At 37.8% G+C, this 24,930-nt stretch overlaps 1 protein-coding gene across 1 annotated transcript in view; it reads right to left on the bottom strand.

Moving 5' to 3' along the window:
- CFTR (CF transmembrane conductance regulator) overlaps window positions 1–24,930 on the bottom strand; it is a 208,169-nt gene that overhangs the window by 63,250 nt on the left and 119,989 nt on the right. Inside the window, exons 12-18 of the mRNA XM_062207464.1 lie at window positions 21,089–21,183; window positions 19,264–19,350; window positions 17,251–17,974; window positions 14,877–15,005; window positions 7,502–7,539; window positions 6,495–6,745; window positions 3,199–3,278 (exon numbers count right to left, since the gene is read on the bottom strand). Coding sequence (XP_062063448.1) covers window positions 3,199–3,278; window positions 6,495–6,745; window positions 7,502–7,539; window positions 14,877–15,005; window positions 17,251–17,974; window positions 19,264–19,350; window positions 21,089–21,183 — 1,404 coding nt within the window. The remainder of the gene's footprint in view (window positions 1–3,198; window positions 3,279–6,494; window positions 6,746–7,501; window positions 7,540–14,876; window positions 15,006–17,250; window positions 17,975–19,263; window positions 19,351–21,088; window positions 21,184–24,930) is intronic.

Below are 24,930 nucleotides of genomic sequence, written 5' to 3' on the forward strand. Positions count from 1 at the left end.
GACTGTATAGATATGATGAAGAGTTAAGTGATTGCATAAATAGGACTAAGTGTTTGGAAACAATACTAGACAGAATCAAAAAGGAGTGAAGGCTCCAACATGGGAAGCAGTCCATATAGCAGCCATAGAATGACAATCACTTTAAGTAGCACTCTGACCTCAGAATCAGCCCTTAAGGCATTCCAGTCAGGCTGGAAAGCCCAGGGGGAGCATTTCAGGCATGGAAAGCTAAGGCATATTGGAAAAAAAAATGTTCTACATAAAGGATCCCTGTGGGTGAGACCCCAGTGGCCACAAAAGAAGGAAGTACTTATTTCTGAAGGGAGGACAGAACTTCCCCTTTGCTTATGGCCTTGTCTAGCTAGTGGATCCAAAAGGCTTTCATGGCCAAGGCAGCTCATGTCAAGAGTCTTGGGTGACCACTGATGTCATACATAAAGTGTTATTTGTTAAATAAGCAACAAGAGTCACTGTGCACTAACTTCCCATGAAGAACCTCTGTCCACAAAGAGTTGTACCATGAGACTTAATAGTAAAACTTGTTCTCAGGAATCACTTCCTCTCAGTCTTGAGAAAAGCAAGCACTTGCTCCATAAGAGGATCCTTTAGGAATCCACATCACAGCCTAATAATTTAGAAAAATTAAAGGCTCTGGTTTAAAATATTTGATACCTCAATTATACAAAGAAACCTGAAATTCTGCTCTAGTTTTTAATTAATAATAGATTAGATGGAAGTCCAAACACAGTATAGAAGTCCAAACTAAGTATAACCAGAGGAGTTCACAATTTGAAGGATTCCCTGTGATCAATTACTTAGCAAAGGCAAAATGAATTGGATTTGTACTATGTTTTACATTGTCATGTTTATGCTTCTGAATATTAGACACCTTTATACAAGAAAATAAAATGGATAAATTGAGTTCTACCTAACCATATGTAAGGCAACAACACCTGAAGTTAACAGCATTACAAGTTGAACAGAAACTATTCAAATTATCATAAAAGAAAGGATTTGAAAGCCACTACATGTGTCAAAAAGGGTTAATTTAGAAAATAAATATTTAGGAGCCAACATTGTGGCACAGTGGGTTAAGCTATAGCCTGCAATGCCAGCATCCCATATCGGTGCTGGTTTGAGTCCCGGAACCTCTACTTCCAATCCAGCTCCTTGCAAATACACCTGGGAAAGCAGTGAAAGATGATCCAAGTGCTTGGGCCCTGTACCCACATAGGAGACCAGAATGAAGCTCCTGGTTTCCATATGGCCCAGCCTAGCCCTGGCCATTTAGGCCAATTGGGTACTGAACCAGTGGATGCAAAACACCTCTCTTTCTCTCTGTCTCTCTACTTCTCTTTCTCTCTCTCTGTAACTCTGCTTGTCACATAAAATAATAAATCTTTAAAAAAGAATAAAATAAAAATATTTAACTCTCTCAGGGATTTGTGAACTTGAAATTAATGCAGAAGATTCTCAGTGCATCACAAAAGTATAAAAATAATCACCAAGGGACACCAATTCATGAACATTTTTACAATCAAGGTCAAGATGTTTACACTAGGGCTGGCGCTGTGGCATAGCAGGTAAAGCCACCTCCTGCAGTGCCAGCATCCTATATGGGTGCCTGTTTGAGTTCTGGCTGTTCCACTTCTGATCCAGCTCTCTGTCATGGCCTGAGAAAGCAGGGCAATATGACCCAAGTCCTTGGGCCCATGCACCTGCGTGGGAGACCCGGAAGAAGCTCCTGGCTCCTGGCTTTTGATCGGTGCAGTTCTGGCCATTGTGGCCAATTAGGGAGTGAACCAGTGGATGGAAGACCTTTCCCTTTCTATGCCTCTCATTCTCTCTTTGCGTAACTCTGACTTTCAAGTAAATAAACAAAATATTTTTTAAAAATAATCATCAAGATAATCTGCTATGAAAAAAAAAGATGTTTACACTGCAGTTTGCATCTGATTTAATAATATTGTGATTGGGACCAGTCATTTGTCAGCCTAGAATGAGGAACAAATGTCCAGCATTTAAGGAAAGATACAGGAAACTCCTTCAAATGTATGACCTCAAAACATGGATGAAAGCATTGCAGTAGCTGCTGCTGAGTTACATCTCTAAATAGAGCAACTGAAGGACACCCAAAGGCAAAAGGTCACCGGAGCAGTAAGTATACTTGGTTGTGTCAGTCATTTCAGATGAGGCACCAACAGTCTGGTTTTTCTGCATTTGCCAGTGTTGGCTGTGTACACACACATATATGGAGCCCCTACTTTCATTTTATAGGTTTCCTCAAGTGCAGAATTATTATTGTGGAGGAGTGGGTCGGTGACAAGAGGAGCATGACTCATGCCAATGGGCAGCACTCTGTTCCAACTGCTTTTCCAAAGAGATCATTGGGGCTGTGGTGTTTGCTCCTGGGAGCTTGACTTAAATCAGACAAGTCACTCAGGAAGCTATGCTCAAACCTCGTTCAACCGTCAAAGTTATCAACTCACAGCTGTCCTTAGGTCTGTCACTTATGCTGTTGTAACGCGGTATCCCCAAGGTCACTTTCATCTCCACTTTCCCCAGCAGTCAGTCATCCCACGTCAGAGAGCCAGCCTCACATTCAAGCCACCATGGAGGTCTATTCACAGCAGTCACTGAGGGACAGCTCACGACCAGCCTCGGAGAATCCAGAGCTTGTCTTTCCTTTCTACTCTATTTGAAAGCATATCTTCCTATCTCTCCCTGCTTTAGGGTCCTGTGGTGGGAGGACTGGCTAGCGGATCTATGCCAAAGTGTCCAGGCATGAGTCTAGCTTCAACTGTAGCCCACCCAGGGAGTTGGTCTTCTTTCAACACAGGCCTGTGGAGGTAAGGGGCCTTCTATCAGATCGTGTTGCCAGTGTTAAAACTGTCATACTTTACAGCCCGTGATTTGGGGGAAGAATATCTTTTATGGTCTTTTATGCCTTTCAAATTGTTTCCAAATAGACAGTCATTTCTTCTAAAGGTCGGATTATCTTGGATTTGGGTCAGATAAACAGTTCTTATTCCTGAATTTACTAAATTTACACCTATTTTGAAGATTTTTAAAATTCACAAAATTCATACAATAGCTAGGATTTCAACTCTCAAAAGACATGCTGAACTCATTTATTTTTGTATTTTTTAAAAAATAATAAAAATACAAAAATACTTAATAATGATTATTTTTACAAACCTGGATGAAGTCAAATATGGTAAGAGGCAGCAGATCATCCAGAACGGCTATATCCTTGGAGAATCTATTAAGAATCCCACCTATAATACAAAGGAAGATAAATTCCTCAAAAATAAATAATATTAAAAAGATATACCAATATGTTTAATACTGAGTTTGGAGCATAACAGAAACTCAAATAAGCATTATCACATACTCATATAAAGATTTCAAAAATCTCAGTGTTGTCCAATGATTCTAAGTAACTATGTATTCACTTTACTGTCTCTTACTTTTAAACCTTTGGAAAACATAGATTTCTGTGATTCAGATAAAAACCAATGCCTTTAATAGAACCCTTATTATAAATGATGTCAGGAGTGGATACTCATCCTAATATTACAACCTTAGTCTTGCAACTTTGAGTTTAATGATAGTTCACTGGTTATCCTATCATCATCTCCCTTCTGTCCATATTCCGTAACATAGGGCTCTCCTCTGGCCATATCTTTCTGACATACCCTGCAAAATCCATGGCTGCCCTCTCCCTGCCTGCTCATTACATGGATCTCTTTGTCACCTTCTCTCTTTCCATGGAAACTTCTTCTCTGGCAATCCAGCCTCTGCCTGCCTTCTATATTCCAGATGCATATTTATAAGTCTGATCATTTGTGGCTTCAATGACAAAAAGGCATATAAGTAGCATTAGCCATTTGCCAAGCATAACACCAAGTGCAGAGATAACACAGGGGAATAAGCCAGGCTCCTTCCCCTTGAGGAATACATTGTCTACAGAAATTAAACTTACAGTTAGGTTAAATGTAACATAATGCCATACAAAGTGACATTGAGACTTATCATTCAACCCCATTAACTGCAGGATAAAGTCCAAAATTCTTAGTTTAATATTTAATGCTTTCTACATGTGGCCTAAGTCCAGCTAACTAGTATAAGCTTCCCAGACCCAAATAGCCCACTTCAGCCAGAGTGGTCCATATTTTTAAACCCACTCTACACCTTCATACCTTTCTACTTTCGCCCACATGGTTACCTCTGTCTTTCCTCCTCATCTCTATTGGTCAACATCTGTATCTCTTCCCTTACCCAACTCAAATATCCCTCCTGCAAGGAAGGATCAGTGTTTGCTCCAGCTGGAATTAATCTCTTCCTCTTCTTCACACACTTAACACATTTTATCTACACCTCTGCATTACATATAGTGACTATATGTATCTCTTATAGTACAGTCACTTGTGCACATATCTTTTTTTCTAGATTTTAAATTACTAGAGGTCTAAGGGGATAATGCCACATTTATTTTGCATTACCCAGATTTCCAGGAAAATGCCAGGTAGGTAGTAATTATTCATGAATATTCATTGATGAATATATTTTTCAACATATTTGTATAACTTTCCACAAATAAGCCAAAAATTAACCCATGGTTTTTGCTTATGTTTAGAAAATGAAAGTGTGCTTTGGTGGAAAAGAATATCATTGTGGTGCTAATATTTCCAATGATAGAGTTTTTTCAAAATAGGCATTCACACTTTCATCTAGTCAGTGTATTTTGCTGAATGCCTATGATGTACTTGTGTGGCTTACGGTCATTTAAAAGCAACATGGTAAAATCTTTCAAAGAGTCAGAGAAAATCAGGATCAATGTACAACTGCAAAAGGGCATCCCGGAGAGAAATCACAAATACACACACAAGCAAGGAGGCCTTGTTTGCAGCTAAGTACAGTGGATAGTATCTGAGCAACACAAAGAGCACAATGAACCATGAATAGTAATGCAGATAGTTTCCAAAGCAAGCATAATGCTTGCATATAGAAATGGAGGGAACAGGTAGGGATAGGGAAGGAACAGAGCAATGTTGTAAGATTATCTTGCTGTCTCGGTTCTCAGGTCCATAAATGAGGAAGACTATGAATGACATAGACATATTTAGGAGTCATCCTGCAAGGCAAATGAAAGTTTGGGAAGTAAGATGAATGAAAAAAATGAAATAATTGATGATAAAGAAACAGTTTTGAATGGAATGAGAGGCTGGGAAAAGTAAAGAGGTGGAATCCAAAATGCACCCCTACAGAAGGGAAAATATGGGACACTGACATCTAGTTCCTGTTTGCTGTTAACAGGCAAGTAAATTCTCTTGTTCCATTCTCTCAAAGATAATTAATCTTTCTCTCACTTTACCAGTAAGGCCAGGGCTTAGAGGAGCAACCTGCCCATTATCACCTATCTTACTAGGTCGAGCCACAATTCCAGCAATGAGCATGTTCTTTCCAGTGTGTCTCATGGTCCATGTCTAACTCCACCAGAAACTCAGGAAAATCCCCTGCTCTCCCTGGATCTCATCCCTCTATGAAACTGAAATAGTTGTATTCATTTAATTGGACCTACTGTTGGGCCTAAAGTCCTTAGACTGAAACAGAGGGTGGTGACAAGCACATCCACCTGAGGCAAGGCTTTGGTGCCACTCGGGGCTTCTGAAAAAAGACAAACACCTTCCCATATCTTAACACTGGAATTTCATGACTTAGAAAAAAAGATGGGTATTTCTTATCTTGAGATTCTTAGATATGAATCACTGCAAAACAGATCTCTATAAGGGAAAAAACCCTGGGGCAGAGGAGGAAAGTGGGAATCCTGACTAATTTCGGAGCTCTTAATGTGAATTTATATAAGTGGATAACAATGGAATTGAAGGCTCTCAAAGTACTCTATTACCCTAAAGTTTTATCTTGTTTTGTTGTGTTTTAATGTTTGGTTATTACTCTTTCTGTGACTTTAAATATGGTAGCAACAAAAATGATATTAAAATGTATTTGGGGTTTCCAAAATACATTCCTCTCCCCAAAATACTACAACAAATTTATAGAACATTCACATGAAGCTAGATTATTCTACTCCATTATCAGGAGGAGAACGTTATATTTCCTTCGATCCCTTCAAATCTCCTCCTCTTTGAGCAATACTAGACCCAGGTAACAAGATGCCTGGATGAGAGCTAGACTGATATCTGAAAGGAGAAGGACAGTTGACCCAGAAGAGCCTGCCTCTGCCGCTACCGCCCCATCGGCATCACATCCTAACAACCGGAGTTACTCTGATTAGCTGGGCCAGGACTGGCAGAAGCAGCACATCACATGGTGTGGACTGCAATATCTGAGAAATGCATATTCACTCAAAAGGAGGCTGAAAAAGGACAAATGCACCTGCACAAAAACTAAAAGACTACCAAGTAACCAACTATACACAGGTCCTGCTGATGGCAGATCACCAGTGTCATTTCGCATTCTTAGTCAAGTACCTGCTTTCAACGTGTTGAGTGTTGACATGGGCGCCTGAAGAACAGAATGTAACATTTTGTGGTGTAAAATTTTCGACACTGTGATTAGAGTATGCACCAGTGGCAAACCTCTGAATAATCCCAGTGCAAGCAAGGTGTCAGCTACTCCCACATAAATGTAAAAAAAGTAGTAAGAGCTGGTGCTGGTGATAATCACGGCATAGCTGCTGTTCCCACTTTTTGTACTATTCTCTTTGTCTTGAGGAGCAGTGCTGGAAAGCAAAAGGGAAATTGTTATTTGGCAACCTGAATTGCCTACTGACTTCCCAATACATGTGAATGAAACTAAACTTAAGCCCAAAGAAACATAACCATTGTAAGACCAGAGCTTGTGCCTGTATTATCAGGAATTCACTATTCCTACAAAGTAGGTTAAGTTTTCTCAGCATTGAAACAGATATGATTGAGCATTACTAATCAAAATACTGAGAGGTAATACTAAATGTTTAATGTTTCAAATATTCTTATTGCATTTCATGGAAAAAGAACACACCTGGGTGCTGTAATGCTCATGATTGAAACCAAATACAGTTGGCCCTCCCCATTAACATGTTCCACATCCATGAATCCAGCTACAGATAAACATATGGACAAATATTTTTGTGCTGGACAAGTACAGACTTCTTTTTCTCATTCTTCTCTAAACAATACAATGTAACAACTAGTTACATAGCATTAACATTGTATTATGCACTCAAAGTGATTTAAAGTACATGGGAAGATTTACAAAAGTTACATGCAAATACTATGCCATCTTATACAAGGAACTTTAGCATCTATGGATTTCTTGACATCTGCAGGGGAGTCCCTGGGACCAACCCACATGGATATAGCGGAAGGACAATAACTCATTTTTCCACTACCACAATACTGGAGGGAGATGAAAAATAGTGAATATTACAATATTTTACAAGACAAAAAAATAAATGGAAACAAACACAATCCATAACAATACAAGGAATACTCACTTTCCAAATAGCCACAACACAACCAAGGAGGCAGCCACCTGGAATGGAACAACACAGTTATTTTCTTCTAACATCTTTTCCTATTCCTCCCACACCCACCTCTAAATTCACCATAAACAACATCAAAGGACACACAGTTTCATTTTTTCCTTCAATCCAGCAGCTACAGTCATTGTTCCAAGCACCACTACTTGTGGTAAGAACACATTCAGTTGATGGAATTCAGTTTTCACTGAAGTAAACATTTCACGGATCTTTTCCTTTATTCAATAGAGATTATTCATTGACCCTCATAGGAAAGCTACAAGCACAGCTGTTTAAATTTTAAAATTAGGGTGTTTTTTTTTTAAATAAAGAAACAAAGAGCCTTCTGGCAGATAATTAACCTCTATTCTTACCATAAATAATTTCATTTGCCAGGCCATGATTATGGAAGATTATTACCTGTGAGATTAATTAATTATTGGAAAAGGTGAGATTAATATTTACGAAAGTCAATTAAAGGTTTAAATGCTGAGCAACCTCACAGCTTATGAGTAAAGATAAGGTACATTCAGGTTAAAATATACATTTTTGGCACTAGAATTACTTAAGGCGGAGGGTCTTCTCCAGGTGGAAATATTTGGCTAAAGATTAAATGTTCTATAATTATATCTGGTTTTTTTTTTTTTTTTTTTTTTTTGGACAGGCAGAGTTAGACAGTGAGAGAGAGAGAGAGAGAGACAGAGAGAAAGGTCTTCCTTCCGTTGGTTCACCCCCCCCCTTCCCCAAATGGCCACCACAGCCTGTGCACTGTGCCGATCCCAAGCCAGGAGCCAGGCGCCTCCTCCTGGTCTCCCATGCGGGTGCAGGGCCCAAGCACTTGGGCCATCCTCCACTGCCTTTCTGGGCCACAGCAGAGAGCTGGACTGGAAGAGAAGCAACTGGGACAGAACTGGCGCCCCAACCAGGACTAGAACCTGGGGTGACGGTGCTGCAGGCGGAGGATTAGCCTAGTGAGTGGCGGCGCTGGCCCTATAATTATATCTAAACAAACAAACAAAAAAAATTAGCAACTATGATCTTTGACATTTAAATCATCTGCACTCTGTTCTACTCCAATTCAGCATTCCTTATTATAAATCTTGGGGACAAATTTAATTTTGTATTGGTGCCATCACAATTGTGATACTAGCAATGGCCCTTAAATTAAAATAATTAGCCCAGCAATAATTTTAACCAGGGAATGAAAGAGAAAAAGTAAGGCATTGTGAGTAAAATAATCTTGGAAATGAACATACAGAATAAAAGTAAATAGGAAAGGAGCAAGTGTACTTTAAATAAGATATCTACATGTCTTATTTCATATTTGAATTTACTTTAAGTATTTAAGAGTATTATATTAAAAGTTGGAGAACGTTCAGCATTTATTAAGAAACTACATTCTGAAGTATTGTCCTTTAAAAGGGTGTGTAAGTTTTAGTTGACGTATAAGTGAATTTATATATACTCAGATTCACATATATATTCAGATATAAGTACAATGGTTTTAATTATATTTTCGTTATTATACTCATAGCTTCCCCGTACTGTCTCAGTAAAAACTATCCTTGTTTACTTGAAATTTAAGTAAATTCAAAGTGAATTTACTTAAAATCAAGCAATAACCTTGCCATTTTAAACATCTTTGTTTGAGTATAAATGTCTTTTAATTTTTCAAGAAGTATCAAAGTACTCAAAATCCTATATAAGGGTATATGTCTAAGGCACTTTTGGTTTTTCATGAGTTTTTTTTTTTTTAGATTTATTTATTTTATTTGAAAGAGTTACAGAGAGAGGGCAAGAGAGAGAGAAATCTTTCATCCACCAGTTCACTCTCCAAATGACCACAACAGCCAGGGCTGGGCCAGGCCAAAGCCAGGAGCCAGAAGATTCTTCTGGGTCTCCCACACTGGTGCAGTGCCCCGGGGACTTGGGCCATCTTCCACTGCTTTCCCAGGCACATTAATAGGAAGTTGGATCAGAAGTGGAGCAGCTGGGATGCAAACTCACATCCATATGGGATGCCGATGTTGCAGACAGAGGCTTAACGTGCTGCATCACAGCACCAGACCCCACTCTTTGGTTATTATATTCACCTTTTGTTCCCATTATACGAGTGTCAATAATGTTGTCATTCCCAACATTTGCTTAATGTGAATAAAGCTTAGAAATGTATATTTTATAATCTTTACTAGTAGAACAAATAACCAAGGCAGTTTTCTAAAGAACTGGGTTAGTCATCATACTACACAGTGGTTCTCTGACTCAATCCACATGGAATGACTAGAACAAAAACATTTTTAAGAACTTGACATAACAGCTATAGTGAAAATATTTGAGGTAGATAGAAACAATTGAGTAAGTAAGTTCTATCATTTCATTTCCAAAATACTTTGTGGTTATAAAGTTCATACAATTTGTGATAGAGTGACAATCCTAGAATATTAAGTGGAAAGGAAGTAAGATCTTAATTTTCCATTTCCTCACAGTTTTAAATGGCACTCCACATCACATAGTCCATAGTATACTTAACACAGATAGCAATGATTTCCAGGTCAAATTATGATCCAAAAACACACAGACCAGTGGTTAAGTAAAGCCACCTTAAAAGTATTACTATCATTCAGGAATAGCAGTGATGGTATAACCACTGGTATAAAGTCACAGGGGGATTCCTCATTAACAAACAGACTTCAGATACACCAATCAAAACCAAACCCTTTGGTTGTTACAAAAGAAACTAGGGAAATGTCTCCTAATCTATTATTTGCATTTCTTTGTTATCTAGTCAGTGATGCACTGGCTAGCAGGTGCACTAGAAAGACCAACATTACAGAAATGTCATTTTCCACTTGCTTAGTGATAGTATCTCATAGGATATTCCTTTATAACAGATAAAATGGTACAAAAGTACAATGAGAGACTAGCTCCTTTCTCAAAATGACACACTAATGATAAGTGAACAGACCAGACCGAGTAATCTATTTTTTCAGTTTAGCAGCTTTGAAGAAAAAGCTATTTTTTAAAAGATTTACTTATTTATTTATTTGAAAGGCAGAATTACAAAGAGAAAGAGGGAGAGACACAGATCTATCTGCTGGTTCACTTCCCAAGTGGCCACAATAGCTGGGGTTGAGCCAGGCACAAGCCAGGAGCCAGGAGTTTTGTTGGGATCTCCCACATAGGGGCAGGGCCCAAGGAATTAGGCCATCTTATGCAGCTTTCCTAGGCGCATTAGCAAGGAGCTTGATCAGAAGTGGAGTAGCCTGGACTCAGACAGGTACTCAGATGGGATGCCAGTATCAAAGGCGGTGGCTTAACTAGCTACACTACAATACTAAGCCCCAAAGAATGGCCTATTTTATATTGCAAAAGGAAAGTATATTGGCCTTATTCTAAAAAAACATAAATATAAAAATTGAAATGTGACCATTATTAAAACTAAAAATAGATAATCACTATCATGGAGAAAGAAATGTATCTTAATCTTTCTTTAGGTTCTGTGATCACTAGTATGAGGCTCTAAATGGGGTTCAAAAGAATTAAACCTCTCATCCTGGATTAGCACCTATCCCATGATGTCAAATACCAATGAGATATTTCAAAGGTAATGAGAAGTGGACACTATACTAAGGAGCATAGTCTAAAAGAAAAAAATTATATAAAGTTTGATTCAAAGAAGGCAACAGAATTATGAACACTCATGAATGATTTAGCTGCATATCTGTGCATATAATTTTTTAAATTACTATTTTTCTTTTATTATCAAGGTTTTGTTGTTTATAATTTTACGTGCCAGTTAATTGGCAATGCCTCTAGGACACTGGCCAAAAGGCTCTTAATATATCAGATTATTTCTGGCCTGAAGATGGCATTATCAGTTATTTTGACTATTAAAAAGATAATTTTTGCCATAATTGCGATTTCAACTAATAATGGATCATTAAACAGCATTAACATCTGCTGCTGTAATTTAGTTTCTTGCCTGATAACAAAGACCATTGACTTCTTGATTGAGCTAATAATACTGTACACATGTACAGCAACTCAACACATTAATTAATAAATTATACACCATACTGAAAGATGCCTAAGTTCAATTCTTCAGAGTTGCATGAGATAACCATACTATAAATTATTAGAAATCACTGCCACATTAAGATCCTTTATTCTACATAAAGATAATCAAGTAATTTTATCTTTCCATGTTCAGGGTCAAAGGATTCACAATTACGAAGGGTTGGTTGAGATTAAATGGGGCATAGGCTGTTTCATTCTCATTAATGTTAGTCATTTGGCATGAATGGAAAAGATTAATGAGGTAAATGTGAAATACATTTCAATGCAATATTATTACTCATACAAGAGTGTGTCAAATTACCCAACCTCAAAGTTTCGTAAAAGTATAAAACAAATCATTGAAATATTCATCATATCTCTGTTATGGACTTGTTCACCTCAAACTACCTTGAGCTGTAGGGTTAATTATATGGAATTAAGCATATTTATGATAGCAGCAGCTAGCTTTGCTTACTGTATACCAAGCCCTGTACTGAGTGCTTAATTACCTTGATGTCTCTTTACCAACAAAATGGCCTACGAAGCTGGTACTATTACAATCTCCATTGTTTGGAGGAAGAAATTGAGTGTCAGGTTAATCAACTTGCTCAGCTTCACAGTGTTAATAAGACAGAGTTAGAACTTACACCCAGGGCAGGCTAGTTTCAGAGTGAGCACCCTACTGCCCTGCATCTTGCACTAAGCCTCCATTTGGCTTGTTAGTTTAAGACAACAATTGCAAAAGAGATCATCAATCTCAAGGACCAAATGGAAACCAGCGGTTACTTGGTGCAGTAATATGTTTAAATTTCTGCTAATACCTTTAGATACTGAACACCATCTTACATGATTATGGAGGAGTGATGAGACTTTATGTAGCCTTCTTAATTGAGGTTAGAAACTACCTAACAATAGGAAAAATGTATAGTTCCGACTATGGGCTTTGGTTATTTGTCCACTTCTATTTGTTTCAGAAGAAGCAGTTCCTTACCTCTGTCATTTCTTTCCTGAAGACATCATGGGATATTAGGTTACATTTAGGCGCTATATTGGGACACACCCAGGGTGTCCCCTGGAACAGATACCTGGAATTATTATTCACAGACTGAATCCAGCCCACAGATGGTTTTAGTTGTGTCCACATTGTGATCATTTACTGGCTTTTGCTTAATCAATCACCCAATTGAAAATGGGAAAATTTACAAAAAAAAAAAAAAAATCTGGATCTCTGGCCTACCTTGATAAATAAGATCTGTCAAAACTGAACCCAGATTCACTCATGGCAAGTCCTCAACTGGTGCTGAGCTGCAGTGGTTCCTTTTGGACAATCAGGAGCAAATGCTCTCCTCTCAGCTTCAGCCATTTCACTCACAGCTCTATCCTGCCAGGTCCCTTAGCCAGATCCATCCACCACCCAGTTTCAGGAACCTTTTGAGTTCATGTGGAGTTGAACTTACAGTGTTCTGTGCTATTTGCATTCCCCTCGTCTTTTTTCCCACCTGATAAGGTGAAGGACAGCAAAGGCATGGCAGAGAACCCATGCAGATGCCACTGAAAACATTTCTGTAAGCAAGTGGGTGATTTTTTTTTTAATTTGAGAGAGTGACAGAGAGAGAGAGAGAGAGAGCGACCATGCTCCTATAGGTTGGTTCACTCCCCAAATGCCTGCAACAGCCAGGACTGGGCCAGGCCAAAGATGAAAGCTACAAACAAAATCCAGGGCTCTCATATGGGTAGCAGAGACCCAAGTACTCAAACCATCACTGCTGGCTCCTAGAGTCTCCATCAGCAGGAAGCTGAAATCAGAAGCCACAAAGTGCACTGAACCTAGGCAATGTGAAATGGTATAGGGACATCCCAATCAACAGCTCAACAACTGCGCCAAGTGCTACCCTCAAGAGGCAGATTTGAATCTCTGAAAGTGTTGTTTCAAATATTTCCTAAGCCCCTAACATATATTTATCTCATTTTATGAGAAACACTCATTTGAAGAGTCACTATCTGCCTATTAAATAATGTCATAGCTAGTCAGTTATATTTAAAATTTAGCAAAAATTATTCTCAGTGTTTAATTTCAATCCATACAAATGCCTTCTGTTTCAAAATTCTGAATCAGTATATCAAAAACTGCTCATAGCTAGAGATCTAATGTGTAATATGAGGATTATAGGCAATAAAATTGTAAGGTATCTAGGATTCATGCTAATGAGTAGATTTTAGCTGCTCTTATCACACACACACAAATGTGGTAACTATGTTAAGATGATAGATATGAAACTTTATTTCACTACAGTAACATTTTACCAAATGCTTATAGGTATTCAAGGTACATCATATTATATGATAGACCTCAAACATACATAATTGGAATGGATATTGTAGCACAGTGGGTTAAGCTGTTGCTTAATCCATTTCTGAGTAACACTGAAGTACCAGCTACGTTGCATTCAATCCAACATCCTGCCAATGCACACCTTGGGAGGCAGCACATGATGGCTCAAGTACTTGAATCCCAGCTACCCACATGGGAGATCCAAACTGGGTTCTGGGCTCTTGGCTTTAGCCTGGTCCAGCCTTGGCTATTGTGGCGTGAGCCAGCAGATCTCTTGATCTCGATCTCTCTCTCTCTCTCTTTCTTTCTCTCTCTTGCTCTGCCTTTTAAATAATTTTTTTTTGACAGGCAGAGTTAAACAGTGAGAGAGAGAGATAGAGAGAAAGGTCATCCTTCCATTGGGTCACCCCCCCAAATGGCTGCCACGGCCAGCGCACAGCGCCGATCCGAAGCCAGGAGCCAGGTGCTTCCTCCTGATCTCCCATGCAGGTGCAGGGCCCAAGCACTTGGGCCATCCTCCACTGCCCTCCTGGTTCACAGCAGAGAGCTGGACTGGGAGAGGAGCAACCGGGACAGACTCCAGCGCCCCAACCGGGACTAGAACTCGGGTGACAGCACTGCAGGTGGAGGATTAGCCTAGTGAGCTGTGGCGCCGGCCAATAAATTTTTAAAATTCAAAAATATACACATAAGAAAATCTATTTTCTAAAAAAAAACTCTCGTATGTAGTAATTCTATTTAAACTTTTTTATATGCTATGATTAAGTAATAAATTATCCTTAACTATTCCATTTGTTGCTTTCTAAAAGCTAAGAGGTATTTTTTAAACCATGTCATTATATACCATAAGATTATATACAGTCATATGTATGTGTACATATACACATTTATATGTCTGTACACATGTGTGCTCTTAATTTAACTTGCAGTCACAGTAATATTCTTACAACATGACATTCTTACCTCAGCTAGAAAAATAACTATGCACCAAATTAGCACAAAAATCAAGCTCCTGTGGACAGTAATATACCGAAGGTATGTATTCCATGTGGTCACTGTTGGTATGCTGTCCACATCATCAATAAAGCATTCCTGAAAAAAAAATCACAGCTATTACAATGAGATAATCTCATTTCATACCACCACTGCTGTTTGATTTTGAATGTGTGGAAATAAAATAACACTATTTGAAGCTAAGCAAATTTTAACAAATATAAACCATTATGAATGCAATGTGTGATGTCACCCCATAACCAACATAATGTCCACAGGAGCAATACAGCTCTTTGAAAGAAACACCATAGTTTTCCAAAACTCTAAAAGTATATCATTAGTTCCATCAGTGTATTATTGTTGGACAATTTTACTATTATAATGCTTCCTAGAATGATACCATTAAGACGAAGTTCCCTGGAGCTCCCCTTGATTCAACTCGTTTCTTTGGGGGTTCAGAGGCAAGCAGAGCTTGGAATTTTGCTAGCTGAAGAGATCTTCCAAAGATTGAAAACCAACTACTATTTGCACATTCCTCAGTAGCCTAGGATTCCCGGCTGTGACTTAAATTACATAATTCTAATCCTATTCTCCCAGAAGTCTTCATGTGCAATTTGGCAAATATCATACAAAAGTTTAGGGAGCAAAAAAGATTTTGGATAGCCCAAAGGGAAAGACAGCTGTGTTTCTCAATCAGTCAACCAAATTCATAGAGGAAGATAAGAATTATGTAGAAGAGTGTGTAGGTTGTATGTGTCCAGGAATCTATCCATTTGAAATCAAATATAGCACACTGATTTTGGAGACAAAGAGGCCTAAATTTGAATCTAAGTCTATCATTGACATCCCAGAAACGACTTCAATCCAGGTAGATGACTGGAATTCTCTGAACTTTAGTTTACTCATCTGTAGATGAGGATAATGATAGACATCTTAGGATAGTCATAGGGACTAAGTTTATCCCACTTGGGACAGAAATCAATCTATGAAACAGAAACTAACTTGGGGCTGGCACTGTGGCATAGTGGGTAAAGCTGCCATCTGCAGTGCCAGCATCCCATACGGGCGCTGGTTTGAGTCCCTGCAGCTCCACTTCCAATCCAGTTCTCTGCTATGGCCTGGGAAAGCAGCAGAAGATGGCCCAAGTCCTTGAGCCCCTGCACCCACAAGGAAGACCGGGAAGAAGATCCGGACTCCTGGCTTTGGATCTGTGCAGCTCCGGCCATTGTGGCCAAATGGGGAGTGAACCAGCAGATGGAAGACCTCTCTCTCTCTGCCTCTCCTTCTCTTTCTGTGTAACTTTGATTTTCAAATAAATAAATACATCTTTAAAAAAAAAAGAAAATTGACAGAGTCACCAATTAAACAAATTAAAAAAATAGAAACTATTTTAATCAAGGGATCACTCTTAATTTTATAGACTCAGGTTTGCGAAATCCATTTAGATTTATATTAAACCATAAAGATGACAGGAATACTGAACGTATGTATTTTAGGGAACATCTATTGTTCTATTTCTTCATTTTACAAAGAAGGAAATGTTGGTCAAGAGACGTCAAATGACTCACGACTTGCCAAAGGGCACAGTATTCTTAGATAATCTATGCTATTAAACAGCAATTCATTACAACTCTGTCTGTGTTTATTTCACTAAAGGCACTTAAGTTTCCTAGTAAAAAACAGTAACAAAAACTCTCCCCTTGTATATGGCTTCCTGTTTTAAGAATAAAAGCATTCCATTTTTCAAAGCAGTACTTTTATCTGAAGTCTAGCATTCGTAGACGTAGGGTTTCACATACTCTAAAAGAAATCTTTTCAGAAACCCAATGTATAAACCAAATTCGAAAGATCAAAAAGCCTACACTCACTAAATTCAGGCAACACTGATGAATAAGCTAGAAAGTGAACTGGTCCTGTCTAGAGATTACATGCTTAAATACATCACATGCGTGTAGGCCACCTCGGTAAAGATATATTGAGAGACTGCTCTTTAAATAACCAAAGCTACTATTTGTTTACAGATTTATTTTTACTCTACCTCATCTGACAAGAGTGCAAGGTGGTTTTAAAGCAGCTGCTTCCCAATGTACAGGAATGATTTTCACATTAAAAGATCCACTAGCACGTCCTTACTCTGACTTTATATTTTAAGGAAAAGAAATAGCTAATTGTTTTAAATTTTGAAGTTACTTACATAATTTACAGACTTTAGACTTTCTAAAATCTTATAATAAACTTCATCTTAATCTAATTATTTGAGTAAGTTTTGCTACATATCACATACTGCAATCCACTCAGCTGCATCCTATAGGGGGAATACTTTATACTAATACTTTATACATACCTTTAAGTCTTCTTCATTAATCTCTTCACTAATTTCCAAGCCACTTTCTTGAGATAACCGTCTTGAATATATGTCCATTTCAGTCAAGTTTGTCTGAGGGGCCAGAGACATTTTTCGTGCAGATGTGGTTGTCCTTCTGTAAATGCTGGGACCTTGGCTGACCGAGTGTGTCATCAGGTTCAGAACCGACTGCCTCCTGCAGCCCTGCAGCATGGGGCCAGTGTTGATCATGTTGCTTCGAGGTAGAATCGCCTCTCCCTGTTCTGAATCTGGAACCAAGGATAGCCTCCGCTCTATGGATGCATCCGAATCTTCTTCAATGCCATTCATTTGTAAAGGAGTTTTTGGTACAATAGAAAATTTTCTCATAGAGTTGATTGGATTGAGAATAGAGTTCTTCCGTTTTTCCCCCAACTCTCCATTCTGTTTAAAAGATTGTTTTCTGGTATCATTCCAGGAGATACTAGCATCTCCTTCTAATGAGAAACGCCGTAAGGTCTCAGTTAGGATTGAATTTCTTCTTTCTGCACTAAACTGGTCAAAAGAATCATATCCCATGAGCTTTGAGCTAAAGTCCGGCCGTAGACTTTGGAGTTCAGAAAAAGTACCATAAAAATAGCTGCTGCCTTCATGTAAAATTAATATTTTGTCAGCTTTCTTTAAATGTTCCATTTTAGAAGTGACCAAAATCCTAGTTTTGTTGGCCATCAATTTACAGACACAGCTTTAAGAATATAAAAAGATAGAAAATCTCAATTTCATAAGTATCTCATTATAAATAATATATGTATTTTATGTTAGCATTTTATTTGTGTTTGTATAAAATCATTATCATTCCATTTTATTATTGTTCTTAAAAATGATTCATCCTCTGTGGTAAATATTCTATAGTAATTAATTGAGTACCCCTTTAATAATTACTGCATGAACTAGCATACTGCATTATAAAGTTGTATGCTAGCTCTAGAATGAAACTACTGTTCTAATAGCAAGTAAAATTTTGACTGAGCAAATAATTTATCTTCTGTGTCTTAGATTATTTACCTAGAAAATGAGGGAATTGTGAGGTTATCATTAAGGTCCCTGGAGGTCTATATTTCACATATCACCTAACATGTCAGAACTTTCTTGTTCTTTACATTTTCCTTTAATTTCCTTTTATATTTTAGGTTTACCACTAATTTAGTTCTCAAGATCTTACATTAAAATTAGTATGATTTGTTAACAACAATAACAGAATTGCATATAAAAAGTTGACTCCCTACTAATAAACATTTTCTTCTAGAAGCAAAAATTCTAGAAAGAATGCAGTCATTTTATACACACAGGCATATACATTCTCATTGCTTAAAATCTTTATTTATACAAGAGTATAATGACTTCTCTCTTAATAAATGACTTTATATTCCGTGAAATCATTTTCCAACTTTGAAATTGAGTCATATAAACAACTGTTCCTCTTAGGAACTTCACAGACATTGAACCCTCAATGAACTCCAAGAAAATGCAGATGTTAAGTTTAGTGTGACTGAGAAGCAGGTCTCCCAGGAGATTTTGGGGTAAGTGATTGGTCTGAACATTTACCTACAGTGAACCATTAAGCCATTCAGCCAGTGTGGCTCCTTCAGAAGTTTAGTCTCCAAGAAGGAGAGAGAATAACATACTAATACACACAAAAAAGGAAGTAAACATTTTAAGTATAGTAACCAATCTAAATAATAGAAGATATGTAATGAGACAATAATAGTTTAAAAACGACATAGATAGAGTTTGTTATATAACAGTACAGCAGTGGAAGAAGTTGGTAAAGCATGAGGTGTTAATGGACAGTACCTTCAACCTTGGCCATGACAGTGAGCTCAGATTTGAGTAGGTGCCATGCTATTTGCTGCCACTCAGTCTAATAATGGTGGACATATTTCTCAAGAAGTAATAATGCAGACTATTATGGCATAGTCATTCCTTCTTGTCATTTGTCATGAGCATTATAAGTAAATAAATTCAAAAACATACCTCTCAAATATTTCTTTTTCTGTTAAGACATCTAGATATCCAAAAGGAGAGTCCAATAGGTACAAATCAGCATCTTTGTATACTGCTCTAAAATGAAAACACAAATTGAATTAGCTTTCCTCCATGCATCCCATGTCATTATAGACACATTTCTTTTTTAAACAGTAACTACATTCACTTCAGTGTGGTCGCCACATTCACTCACTGAAATAACACTGTTGTCAACACAGTGCAGAAACAGTATTGCTAGAAACGTCTTTCACGTATGGGACTTTCATGATGTAGATGACTTGAAATGAGAAATGGAGAGACAAGATATAGATGGCTTTGTGGCTTTTTTTTTTTTTTTTTTGACAGGCAGATTTAGATAGTGAGAAAGAGAGAGAGAGAGAGAGAGAGGTCTTCCATCTGTTGGTTCACTCCCCAGATGGTAGCAATGGCCAGAGCTGCGCCGATCCGAAGCCAGGAACCAGGTGCTTCCTCCTGGTCTCCCATGCGGGTGCAGGGCCCAAGCACTTGGGCCATCCTCCACTGCCTTCCTGGGCCACAGCAGAGAGTTGGACTGGAAGAGGAGCAACCAGGACAGAATCTGGCACCCCGACTGGGACTAGAACCTGCAGTGCTGGCGCCGCAGTCAGAGGAATAGCCAAGTGAGCTGCGGTGCCGGCGGCTTTGTTGCTTTTTGCAACAAATTTTGCAATTCTTGATCCTTTTGTAAGAAGAAAAGTGTCATCAACCAGCACATGGTTAAGAAAAGTCACAAAAAAGCACATGTGGCAAAAAGCCAAAGTAAAATCTAAAAGAATTTTTGTAGTATAAATTGTTTTTGAAGACAGACAAGAGCTAATGTAACCCATAAAAATATACCCTCAAAGTCTTCCTCCTCCATCAGTTCTTACTTCTTTCATTCGTTCTCTCTCTCTCTCTCTCTCTCTCTCTCTTACACACACACACACACACACACACCAGAATAATACAAAACAACTGTAGGTACTCCATTAGATTCCTGTCTAGCAATTTGGAAGTAGGAGTTAGAAGGAAAAAGAGCCAAAACATCAATACATGTGATTTCTTCTTTACAACTATGGCAACACAATGAGAAGAACTGTGTTCCTACAAAACTTCAAGAACATTTGACGTCCCACATCACCAATACCTTTTTTCACTGAAAGTTACAGATTAACCACATGCCTTTCTCTTGACACAGGTTAAGGATCTCTACTTCTCTCTGACAGTTTCTCAATGCTTGGAACAAGAATGTCTTGACCAACAAATCTCTTAGCCCCATAATGTCAGATGTGCTTGTCTTATTTATTTTACTTTACAGACTACAGACTTTAAACCAACTGATATCATGTGCCTTGCCATTTAATCATAGAAATTATTAATTATAGTGAAAATTTGGATAATGTATGTTTGTATAAACCAAGAAGCATAAACAGAAGCCCAAAGCAGATAAGTACATTGTAGAGGGTAGAGGTGAGTGATGGAATTCACAGAAATTTACATCTTGCCTTTCCTTATTCTATGTAGAATCCCTAGGTTTTCTGTTTGTCATAAACTGCAGCATAAGGAAGACAAATATATAGTATATACATATCAAAATAAGGGTAATGTGTTTTTGAAAAGCCATCATATTTACCAAACCTGAATACTGTATCATTCTCTATAGTTATTAAAAGTGATTCTCAACCCACTAACCATAAAACTCCAGGAATTTTTAAAATTCTGGAAACAGATGCCAAAGCAATAGAGAAATGTCTATAATTTTCATATGCATGATAGTTACAGCAAATGCTTGGTAGACCAATAATAAGATACTCACCTTGCTAAAGAAATTCTTGCTCGTTGACCTCCACTCAGAGTAATTCCACCTTCTCCAAGAACGGTATTGTCTTTCTCTGTAAACTTGGAGATATCCTATTATCAAAATAGAAAATTAGAGAGGCATTTTGGTATGTTGCAGATGAATTTCAAAGGTACATTTTCTTTCAAACATTATCATATATATGTTCTTTAAGCACATTTAAAATTTTCAACATTGCATTTTTATTATTTCAAATGACATTAATTCATTTGGCAAAAATAACATTGTTAACATTTTAGAACTAAAATTTTCCTGAATTTTTAAAAGGTCATTCATGGTCATTAAATCAGATACCTAAAAGTAAAATATTTGAATATTTATGGACATGAAAATATACCAAGGTCACCCACAGGCCCATCACACAAACCCAAAGGCTACTGACACATTTCCTTCCAATTTAAATGCTTTGAAAGGAAATCTCCCGAAGTTTATAAACCTCCTAATAAGAGAAACTAAGTAATGCTGTTCACACCCCCTGCAGGATCTAAGCCTCTTCAGACCTGCCCACCCAGGTAAACCCTTCCTCACGCAGCCTCTGCATTCCATTCCTGAGTCCTCTCCCCAATCACTTGACCCTTCCTGTCACCTCTCTGCCACATATGTCATCCCTTCACCCAGTTAACAAATTTGGCAACAACCAATCTAGGTTTTCTAAGAGAAAATTAGAGTCTATAAGAAATAACCCTAGACTCCCAGGCATTGTTAGTCTAATTTACAAGGCAAGCCACACTGCTGGAAAACGTTAAATCACATTCCAAAGACTGAATTAACCATTTAAGACAGATGCTAAAACAGTACATAATTAATTGGTAAATTAATTGTACAGAAAATAGAAGTGTTTACACAATGTTGCAAAATGTATTCAAGAAGACATGGAGTTTGAACTGAGACTATAAGAATAGGTGGTAATCTTTTTAACACGCCTCAACCCTCAAACAAACAAAAACTCTTTTATCTCCATCAGTACACTGGCAATTAGCAAGACAGCTCACAAGTGTATTTTTCTCTCCTGCCCCATATTTCCATCCCCCAAATCCCACTCTCTGTTGAAAACTAAAATCATTTGAAGAAAAAATGATTTCCCCTATACAAGTAGATACAGACAAAATTCAAGCTTTTGTAGAATTTTGCAAATTTTCTAATCAATTATTAAAAAGAGAGAAGCTGCTAGGATTATTACTATTTTCCCTTTTTTTTCAAATTTGAACGCAATATCATATTAGTTGTCAGTTGAAATTTTAAATTTTTTTTAAATTTGCACATGTAAGTAGTTACCTTGAAAGTATGATTATAACAGTTAAATCTAGGGACTGGATTATAATTTTACAAGAATTTACATAATTCTAATTCAAAATTTATGTAATTAAAGAAGAAAGGAAGAAAGACAAGGGGAAATGAAATCAGTCAGATTTTAGGTTATAAAGAGGTATTTGCAAGAAAAGAAAATGAAGAAAGCTATACAAAGGGCATACAAAAAGAAGACTGGAAAAGAAATCATTGTCAGGAGATGTAGACACCTGGGAAAAAAAAGCAAGAAAATACTGGCAGAATAAAAGAGATAAGGAAAGTGAAGAAGGAGATTAAAAACAAAAACAGATAGAAGTTAATGAACTACAGGCTACATTTTAATAAGTACCCCTGAATTTAAATGTCCAAAGATCACAAATGCGATTTTATTACAGATAGGATAAATAAAAGGCTGCTTCAGATTTTCTCTCTTAGGATGCTATAATATTTATATTTTAAACAAGTAAAGCAAATAGGAGGAAGGAAAATAAAAAGTATTCTCTTCCATCTTTCCTATATGAATAGGGTGAAACAAAATATTAGAGGAAAAATTCAGAAAATATTCATGTGAGCTCAATCTTTACATGCTCAGATCAAATGGAACAACATCAAGTTCCCCCTACAAGGACCAGAAACAGCACCACCTGTAGCCTTCTTGATCTCCAAATTCTGATTTGAGGCTGGCTGAGGGAAAGGAGAAAACCTGTTTTAAAATTGAGAGATTCAGGGAAGGGAACTTCGAGAAGATCTCTTGGTATCATGTTGCTCTGTCCATGTCGATCATCAAAAGTTACTCTGGTCTTTCTCATTTTTAAAGCAGTATCCCCCTGAGCACTCTAGCAATGCACCTGTAACCAGCCTCAGGGCCAGGTCTTTTCAGCACTCTCAGCCAGCATGCCAGGGCCTGCAGCTCGAGTGTGCCACACCAGCCTGGGAGAACACCTGATGAGAGACAGGACCTGCAACACTCTTTTTCTTTGGCCTGGTTTAGAGAGAATGGGATTTCTCAATGTGAGACCTTCCCCCCATGCTTGGGAAAGTGTCCAGGTTGTGCATATCCTAAGGCAATAACATGAAGAACTGCATCCAAGCGTCCTTGCTCTGGAATCACTGGAGAATAGAAATGTGGATTAGATCTGTGATACCCACTTTCAGCACTACGGGATGTCACATAAACTGTGCTTGCAGTGGTTGCTCAGTAAGCACCCAAGCTGGAATACTGACTTGGATAACATGAGACCCAGAATCTGAACCCCTGTCTCTCAGCTTACTGTGAAATGTTACTCAACAGCTCTGTGACTCAAATCCTCTAACCCAAAATTGAGTCAAATAGTTTGTGTTTCATAAAGTGAGCTAAGAATGCAATTCAAGGAAATCGCACTTAAAAAGCAATTCACCAAACACAACCAATGGTTAAGAATGTTATACTACTATAGTATAGTGATTACTTTAAAATTTACTATATACGGGTGAAATGGTAATTTTTCCATTTAATTATTGCGTATAGCCTATGCCTACATTCCCACTAAACTATGTTCCTAGATCTGTCTATATGAAATACATGAAAGTTGTGTAACTTCAATAAAATGTTAAAAAAGAATTGAAATTATGTGTGTGTGTGTGTGTAGTTCAAATGTGGGTAGTTCAAATCCCAGCTACTCTGCTTTCAATTCAGCTTTCTGGGAAGGTAGAAAATGATGGCCCAAATACTGGTCCCTGCCACCCAGGTGAGAGACCTGGATGGAGCTTCTGCTTGACCCAGTCCTGGCAATTATGGGTATTAGGGGAGTGAACCAGCAGATGGAAGAGCTCCCTCTCTCTCTCCGTTTCTTCCTTCCTTTCTTCCTCCCTCCCTCTATTGCTGTCTCTCTCTTTCTCCCTTTCTGCCATTATGCCTTTCAAATAAATAAATATTAAAAAAAAAAAGCAAAGCAATGGAAAACCTGACAATCTAAGTGGAATCATTTTAATTCTAAAATAAAACTTCAAACAAATTAGAAGAAAAATGAGCAGCAATACTGGCCAAGAGCAAAGTGGTCTGTTTTCCAGCCCAGCCTCTACTTCTAACTGACCAAACACAGCTCAGACAAGTCTCTGGGCCTCCCTTGCCTCCTTTCCCCATCTGCAATTGTCCTCTATGAAGACAACAGTATCTTCCTTTCACAGCTGTAAAAATTTGAACTGAATTTAGACTGGTCCATAACATAGGGGTCCTTCAAAAAATTAATCGAAAAGGGAGCTAAAAAATAAGTTTCTTTTGGTGCAAAAAATTTCTAAAACCCATGTATAGTTTTCTCATGATATGTATCTTCCATGAACTTACTGAAGACCCTTCATACATCCCAGTACTGGCAACTCCTGACATTTTATAATGACATATTTACCAGTGTTCTATAAGAAGCCTTCTTTTCCACTGGCCTTGAGTCAAGCATTTACTCAATGTGCTAAGGTGCCCTATTCTCCCATGGGCAGAAAAGCAGATCCATGGTCTTTATCAGCATTTATTGTAAGGA

Source organism: Lepus europaeus, chromosome 1 (assembly GCF_033115175.1).
Source record: "Lepus europaeus isolate LE1 chromosome 1, mLepTim1.pri, whole genome shotgun sequence".
Classification (NCBI taxonomy): Eukaryota; Metazoa; Chordata; class Mammalia; order Lagomorpha; family Leporidae; genus Lepus; species Lepus europaeus.